General features: G+C 40.2%; 1 protein-coding gene across 2 annotated transcripts in view; it reads left to right on the top strand.

Annotated features, from left to right (window-relative positions):
- Positions 1-8,592, top strand: part of ZC3H14 (zinc finger CCCH-type containing 14) — a 55,280-nt gene that overhangs the window by 7,841 nt on the left and 38,847 nt on the right. For both annotated transcript variants that reach the window (XM_006839585.1, XM_006839586.1), the window contains 3 exons: positions 2,012-2,126; positions 4,727-4,767; positions 5,630-5,825. In XM_006839585.1, coding sequence (XP_006839648.1) covers positions 2,012-2,126; positions 4,727-4,767; positions 5,630-5,825 — 352 coding nt within the window. The remainder of the gene's footprint in view (positions 1-2,011; positions 2,127-4,726; positions 4,768-5,629; positions 5,826-8,592) is intronic.

The following is an 8,592-nucleotide window of genomic DNA, read 5'->3' as shown; positions in this document are numbered from 1 at the left end:
CCCCCCCCCCCCCCCGCAAAGTTTTTGGAGCACATGTGCAGTATTTATGTATTTTCCTGTAGAAAATGACTTTTTAATGCCTTTCTTTATGCTAAAAAGAGTGCGGAGAGCCCTTAGGGTTATGAAAACAGTCCTTCAGTAATCACTTGAATGTCTGTTGTCAAGCTATTGGATGGGATCAAAGGTGAGCCACCCTCTAGAGATGGAAGGTCTTGTTTGTGTGTGTGAAGTTGGAGCCTGAGGGAACCTTTCCTTTCACTGTATTAATTTCAGAAATCCTTCAGCATTCTGTAGGACTGTATGATTATATTTTGACTTTTTCTTCAACGTTCTTGTTTCCCAGTACGTATCAACTGAGAAAACCCCAAACCTACCACAGCAGTGTTACTGTTGAGTTGATTCCAACTCCTGGCGACCCCATGTGTTTCAGAGTAGAACTATGCTTTGAGTTTTCAGTGGCTGTGGCCTGTGGGAGTAGGTTGCTGGACGTTTCTTTTGAGGTACCTCTGGATCGATTTGAACTGCCAAGCTTTTAGCTAGTAGCCAAGTGTGGAACTGTTTGTGTCACCAAAAGCTCGCATCTACTGAGAAAATAACCTGTTAACTTCTGACAGCTCTACTGAGCTATAAGTGATATGCATGAAATGGCACATATTTGAAGTCTTCTACATTGTAGTATGTTTTGACATGTATATATCCTTGAGATTATATATGAACGTGTTCATCACCCTGAAAAGTTTCTGGCACTCCTTTGTAATGCTGTCCTTCCGACCCTTCCTTGTCCCTGCTAGGTACCTGGGTAACCACTGATCCCTTTTTATATTGTAGAAAATGCAGACTCATACAGAGTGACAGCACAGTCTGTCTGTTTTACAGCCGACATGAGGGCGAAAAATGGGCCAGGCTGTTAAAGTACCCAATTTTGTGTCTGTTGACTTTTTTGGATTACGTGGTAGCACATAGTAGGTACTCAGGAAGTCCCAGCATAATTTAGCTACCCAGCTAATATACCAAAAACACCAGGAAGTATTGGGAGCCATTTAATCATGGACAAGGAGAAGAGTAAATGGTTGGGTACTTATTGGCTGCTGTCTTCTCACTTCATAGTGGTGGTTACCATCTGATACACTGCTTCCTCTCTCTCTTTCATTGACTGGGCTAGTGTAGTATATTTGCTTTCTTCTAGAACTGGATTTTTGATGTTGCTTCTCAAACAAATATCTGATACTACTTCTGAAGGGAACCTTTCTGCCTACATAGACATATTATGAGTATTTAAGGTATTAAAGAAATCTAAAGGGAGGGGTTTTTTGGTGGGGATTAGGGTCCTGATAATAGATTTTACTTATGTTTATACTGTAGTGGGTTTCTTGCTTTGTCTGTATTTTGTTTTTGTTTTGGTTCCTAGGCTTCCTTCTTCATACCTCTCTGTAGGAGGGTATGAAGGTAAACCAATAAATTGAGTTGAGATGATTCGATAAGTCTTGAGATTGAGTTCTTGAAATAATATAAAGGTTTGGGCTGGGTTTTTGAATTTGGTGTTGCTGCAGGTTTGTCACCATGAATCATTGAAATCTGCCTTAGTAAAGAATAAATATTTTCTCGTGAAATTGCTATCATTTTTGAAAGCTTTTAAGTAAGCAGATTTGAATGATTCTTTGTGGGAACTGTCCAAGCACAGTCTGAAAGTGTCTGTGAAATCACTGAGTGTTAGGAAGATTCCTTTCACTGAAGTGAATACACTCAGGTTTGGGGCAGTAGTTTAGAATGTCTAGTTCTAAGTGCTTTCTAGTTAAACTAAATTCCCATTCTTCTAGTCATTGAAATACTTAGGGAATGAAGAGTAGCAAGACAAGGCTGTGCATTCTTTCTTGTCCTACAGAATTTCAGTAGAGCTGAGGGGGTGATTCTTCGTGAGCTGCATCTGTATTTTTGTGCACGTCAACTTTAAGTAGAAGCAAATGTTGAGGAAACCATAAAAACGTTTTGGTATACTCTTCCTTTTAAATAGATGAAGAACTTCCTGATTACATTATGGTGATGGTGGCCAACAAGAAAAGTCAGGACCAAATGACAGAGGACCTGTCCCTGTTTCTAGGGAACAACACAATTCGATTCACCGTATGGTATGTTTCTGAATCTCTATGCCTCAGACCAAAATTTGGGACAAGTCAGAGTAGGCATTCTGTCAGTCTGGAAAAATCATTGACAGGCCAGTGAAATTCAGCGTGAGCAACCAGGTTGTGAGTGATGGAACCAGACGGCCATAGTTAATTCTGGCTCTGCGTCAGTTTCTCTATCTGAAAAATGGGGATAGTAGATCACCTCCTATTTAGGGTTGTTGTGAGGATTAAATGAGCTAATACAAGTACACATAGCAAGTCCTTAGTCTGTTAGCTCTAATTATTATGTGTATTTTATAAACTTCTGCATTTCATGATTTCTTTTCCTCTTCCCAAACCAATTACATATGTTGTTTGAACTGGGTTGGCTTCTTATTTTGCTTTCTTCAACAAATTCTTGACAGAATAAAAATTTTTGTTTAAAAATGTTTCGTGTTTTTTAAGCTTAAAATTGTCACTTACCTTTTTTTGACAAACCTAAGTCTGAATTATCTTTAAAGTTTGGGATTTTGAAATAAGCACCTTTGTTTTCAGTTGCAAGTTAATGTGTTTTTCAAACCACAGTGACCTTTATTCAGAATTACTGATGAAAGTATTAAATGCCATTTAAAAGACCCTGGCCCTGGTCCTTGAAGGTCTGAGGTAGTGAGGGAGGGTCATGATGTGGCCAAGAGGGAGCAGAAAGTACTCACAGAACCTCCGACAAGGAACACATGACTACACTAATAGTGAGGAAGGACAGCTGAGTGACCAAAATGGCCTGCTTCAGTTTAGAGTTACAAGAAACTTGGGGAAAGAATACCAAAACGAAACCCACTGCACATGAATCGATTCTCTCTGAACAGGAGGCCCGAAAGCTATGGCTGAAGCTTCTTGTGTTTAAACTGAAGTTTCTCTCCAAAGTGATTTGGCCCCAGCGGGTCACTTACATGCTTCCCAGCTCTCATGAAGTCTTTAGAAAAATTCCATTGAGAATTTTCTGTCTGAAGAATGTTGTGAACACAGTACTTCTCAGAGGTGTGGATCCACACACTACGTCAGCATGGCTGACCCAGTCTGTTTGGTACACAGTGTCCCGGGTACTTTGTTTTGCTAAGTCTTCAGCAGTTGTCACATTTTACATTTTTTCTGACATGACTCTTGGTTCATTTTGGGTTTAATTTGAGTCCCACTAGTCACATGGGGACTCCTGGTGTGGCGCTGTAGGATCAGCACTGGACTATGAACCACAAAGCTGGCAGTTCAGACCCACCAGCTGTTCCTTGAAAACCCTACACAGGGTTGCTATGAGTCGGAACCAACTCGACAGCACTTACTAATAACAGCCAAGATGGGAGTCCTGGTTTGGTGCTGTAGGATAAGCACTAGACCACAGGGTTGGTTTGAACCACAAGGTCAGTGGTTCAAATCCACCAGCTGCTCCTTGGAAGCCCTATACAGGGTCGCTATGAGTCGGAACTGACTCAGCACTTAACAACAACAGCAATCTAAGATGAAACTGATGTAGTAGATCCTATCTCAGATAACTTGATGGAATACTTGATACAAATGTACCTAAGTAATGGAATCTCAATTTATAAATCAGCGTTTCATTTTTGAAATTAAGTTCTTTGAAGTAATACTGATACAACCAATAGTTATTGTCTCTATTTTGGCAACTCTTTCTAAGTGAAGTGTTAACTTAGTTAAGTTTCTAACACCAGCCCCAGAATATCCTGGTTCTTGGACACCCTACAGTAATTAGGAGTCCTGGTGTGGCGTTGTGGGCTAATCCATCTGACTGCAAAGTCATTTGAACTGCAAGGTCGGTGGTTCAAGTTCACCAGCCACTCCTTGGAAGCCCTATACAGGGTCGCTGTGGGTTGGAATCGACTCAGTGGCACTTAACAACAGCAGCAGGGGACAGTGGCATGCAATCGGGTTCTGTGTAAAACTGTGTTGCAGAGAGATCTCTCTAGTATCTTAGGAAACATGACTTCTTGGAAGGACTGGAAAGGAAATTTGCTTCCTATGTAAGTACTGTGACAATCTGTTATAAAGCTGATGCTGTAGCAAGATTGTCACCTATACTTACAGCATTCATATTGAAAACAATAGTCACAGCAAAGTGGTCTACAATGTTTCTGGATTAGGTAGACCTTCTTCACCTCTGACAATGAACTTATCCAAGAAACCATGTATGTTGTTAAATAAATTTAAACTCTACTTACGCAGTTATAATAATTTATGTAACATATTGATAATACTCTATCTTACTGTATGCTGCACTGAGGATTTGTGCTTTTGAATCCAAGTTGAATTCTTTGTAGGCTAAGATGCTATGGACAGATGGTATCTTTAGCCTTGTGTTTGCAGAGACTAGATGTTGAAGATAGTGAAGAAAACTGAATCTAATCTTTGATTGGTTTCTGCAGTACTCATGTAAAACTTTTTTTAATTATTGTGAAATTTGGGAAATTAATACTGTATCCATTAAATGTCATGTAATTTTATCAATATTTACCCAAATATTGGGTTTTGCAATGGCATCAAATGCAGAGTTGCAGTGGAAATAAAATGTCTCTTGATTAAGGGAAGCTTTAATATTTTGCTTTTTCTTTTAGGCTTCATGGTGTTTTAGATAAACTTCGCTCTGTTACAACTGGTAAGATTTGTAAAAACATCTGTTTTTACCTTATTGTAACATATAATTTGTTTTGTTTCTGAAGTCAGCATCTACATTGCTTTGGAAAAAGAAAAAAATTGAAAGTGGTTCATTTGGATATTTTAGAAAGCATATTTTTTTTTATGCGTTGGAGAGCAGTACATTTAGTATAGCTCATAGATCATTTAAGGGAGGGTTGGCGCTTGTAGGATAATTACTAGACTTCTAACTGCTAGTTCAGCAGTTCAGATTCACCATTTGCTTTGGGAAACCCTACGTAGGGTTGCTGCAAATGGGAGCCAGCTCAACAGCACTTAACAGTAACATACAGTGAAGGAAATAATATGTTGTTGAGTGCCATCAAGTTGGTTCTGACACATAGTGACCCTGTATAGGGTTTCCCAAGAGCAAATGGTGGATTTGAACTGCCAACTTTGTGGTACTGCTCCTACAGCGCCATACCAGAAATAATTATAGAGGTGGGCAAAGATTTAGCTTCAAGGGTGTTTCAGGATTTTATCATTGGAAATTATGTAAAACTTTAATGATAAATTGAATTAAAATTACCATTTTAAATATATGCTAATATTTAGTTGTTAAGAATAACAAGGTAGAAGCATAACATGAGATTATACATGCACAAGATAAATGTCTTTTTTAAGAAGAAATCTGTGTGTATAACTTTGCCCAGAAAATTCACCATTTAAGATAAGTGGTGGGTTTTCATTGTATGTGTTGTTTTTTTTAAATTTTATTTTCTGCAAGAAACTTGTATTGATTTGAATTGATGATGAGGAAGGGGGGATAGTTGAGAGGAATAAAGCTAGATGGGGGAAAAAAAATCAGGTTCCTTTCTTGACAGAACCCTCTAGCCTGAAGTCATCGGACACCAACATCTTTGAGAGTAACGTGCCTTTAAACAAGGGCAGCTTTGGCCGAGGAGAGGAGAGAAGGCACGAAGCTGCAGTGCCCCCGCTTGCTGTTTCTCGCACCAGAGCTGAAAAGAGCGATCCTAGAGTCTCCACAAGTTCACAGGAGCAGAAAGCCACTCATGTCAGGTAGGAGTCCTATGTGCATCTCATTCACCTTATTCATTTTTGTACCGTGAAATTGCTCTTTTCAGCAACTTTTGGAAACAGTGGGACAGTCATGAGATTTTATGAATATAAAACAATAAATGGAGATGACCTGGATAAAGTTTGACTTAACTTCAAATGTAGTAAACCTGAGTTAAAAAAAAAAAATTAGTTTCAAAGTAATTTTTAATGAAATACCCTTAGGGAGTACCCAGGCATTTCCATTAAAATTTTCTCCAAGTGAATTTTTTTTTTTTTTTTTCTGTATTGAAACTTTATTACAAAATTATAAAGCAGAGCCCTGTGTGTGTGTGTGTGTGGTGGGGGGGAGATAAGGGTTTACTTTAACACCCAAGTTGGAAATTCTCCATGTAAGCCACTTGAAGTAACATTTACATCCAAAAATGTTTAAAAATAAATTTGTATAATATATTTTGAGCAATAATTTATGTACAGCTTACTCTTAACAGTTTGTATCCAACTATTCGAATGAATTATGAACCAGCCTTTTAAAACAAGTCTCCACTGAAATCTCACAACAATCACACCAAAAGCCAAGGAATCATATGTTTCCATAACAAATAAGACAAAGGATTCATGTGGGGTAGGAGAGGATTCAGGGATGAAAAGTCAAGTGTTCTACCTGGATTAGATAGTCACTGGAATGGTATCTTGGAACTTCCCGCTTTTGATGTTACCAACACCAGGGTGAGTTTCACATCTGTTTTGCTTTGTGGAAACCTTTGCCAAAAGAGCTTGAAAGACTTAAAGTTCATTCTCCATGATGAACAAATGACATCAGTTCTTAATTCTTCCTGAGGTTACTAACCAACCATTGGGATTTTGTTTTCAATTTCCAACTAGCAGGAAATTTGGGGTGTGAGAGGAGAGAAAGGGAAGGGGGAAGCAAGTCCTCACAGAGAAAAAGCAAGTTCTGAATCGGCAGAGAGCCAGCTTCTGCCCTTAAGTTATTGCTAAATATCAACGAAGTTGCATATAAACCTATTTCACAGTGGAATTCAGGAGTAGCTGAATAAATGATCCTTTGCTAAACTGGAAGGCATTGTAAACTGGAGTCATTCACTGTCCAACAGAAAGGTGATTCTTCCAATTCCCACAAAACTAACCCAGAATCAAATCATTCAGGGCTTGATAATGTCGAGGTAAGTGGCCCCGTGTTCAGCTGACACTTTCTGAAATTGTTTCATTTCCCCAAACAGACATAGTGGTTGATGATATATGTCTAAGCATCTCGACACTGCTACTAAAGTAGAGTGCTACTCGACACTCTACTAAAGGAATTCCCTTTAGTAGAGATTTCCCAATGCCTTCCAAAGTTACAATTCTGGGAGACTTTGGTTGTACACCAGGTCTGCCAAGGTTTGCATAGCTCATGCATTGGCAATGAAAAGGACACACATGTAAGTTGTGCTTGGTTAAGCTTCTGTTGTTGTACTATCAAGTTGGTTCTGACCCATAGTGACCCTGTAGAGGTTTCCAAGGAGTAGCTGGTGAGCTTGAACAACCAAACTTGTGATTCAAACCAACCTTGCAGTCCAGCACATTAACCCAGAGCGTCACACCAGGACTCCTTTTCTAAAGTTCTTCTCCAAGTTTGGTATCAAGATCCTAAGTTGGCTCAAAACATAACCTAATCATTACATGGTCCTCTTATAAGGCCTAGAAAATGCTTTTTCCTGACTTATGCCTAAATCAGTGGGCTGAGAAAGGAGCTGGAAGTAGGGGCTCCTCAGCAAGCTAGGTAATTAAGGCCTCTGGCTGCCTGCTCAAGGACAGAGCCCAGACTCCACCAGTACCTTCTGATAGCTGCTAGTTGCTCTGTCCTCCATTTGGTCTCCAGGAGCGTCATAAGGAGTCAGGCTAGAGAGGAATCCGACTCTTGGCCTAAGTCCCTGTACTTCCAATATGCAGCTGGTGAGACCAAGCTTAGAATCTCATGGGAAAGGGAGAGACTTGGTTCTCGGGGAAATAAGTTTCAGACTCCTGTCTGTTGTAAAGGAGGACCCTAAGTCAAAGATAGGTAGAAAGGCACTTGTTCCTCCTAAAGCTTTTCCTTTCCTCATAAACTCGGGTAAGGATGGTGTCAGGTTAGGCCCAAGAGAGGAAAGAAGCAACAGACATGATCCCTACGCCACCTTCATGCAGACTGGAAATGCCCAACAGCTTCGGAGCCAATGCTTTGGTGCCTCCCTAAGTGGGGCCAGGAGACAGCTTCCAATGCCAGCACTTCAATTCTTTTTTTTTTTAAATGTTTTATTGTGAATTATATGATAGTTTACATGGGGGAACTTCAGTTTTACATTCATTCCATCATATATCATCTCACTGCCATGGTTCCATTTCCCTCCATGCATCATCAACCACCCAAAGGGTATATTCCAGAAACCTGCCCCCTACACTTACTCCTCCTCCCCTTAGTTTTCAGGCCACAGTCCCTTTCCCTCTCTGGGTCCAAGGTCCCCTGTCGCTTCATCACTCCATGTCATCATCTCTGTCTCTATCTCAGGCATCTCTGTTTCTCTGGGTAGGGTCCCGCCCTCGACTCTTCTCTGTTGATGGTCCCAGAGGCCTCTGCTCCTATCCTGGAGAATTAATCACTCCCTTCCTTGTTACAAAACTTCCACCTCTGCATTTCCAACCCTCATAATCCGTCCTGATAAGCATTATTCACTACAGTATCACGAGTTACCCATCTGCATCTCCTTTCATCCGCTCCGCCCAGACAGAT

Source organism: Chrysochloris asiatica, unplaced genomic scaffold (assembly GCF_000296735.1).
Source record: "Chrysochloris asiatica unplaced genomic scaffold, ChrAsi1.0 scaffold00025, whole genome shotgun sequence".
In the NCBI taxonomy this organism is placed as follows: Eukaryota; Metazoa; Chordata; class Mammalia; order Afrosoricida; family Chrysochloridae; genus Chrysochloris; species Chrysochloris asiatica.
This window is presented reverse-complemented; position numbering and strand designations above follow the sequence as displayed.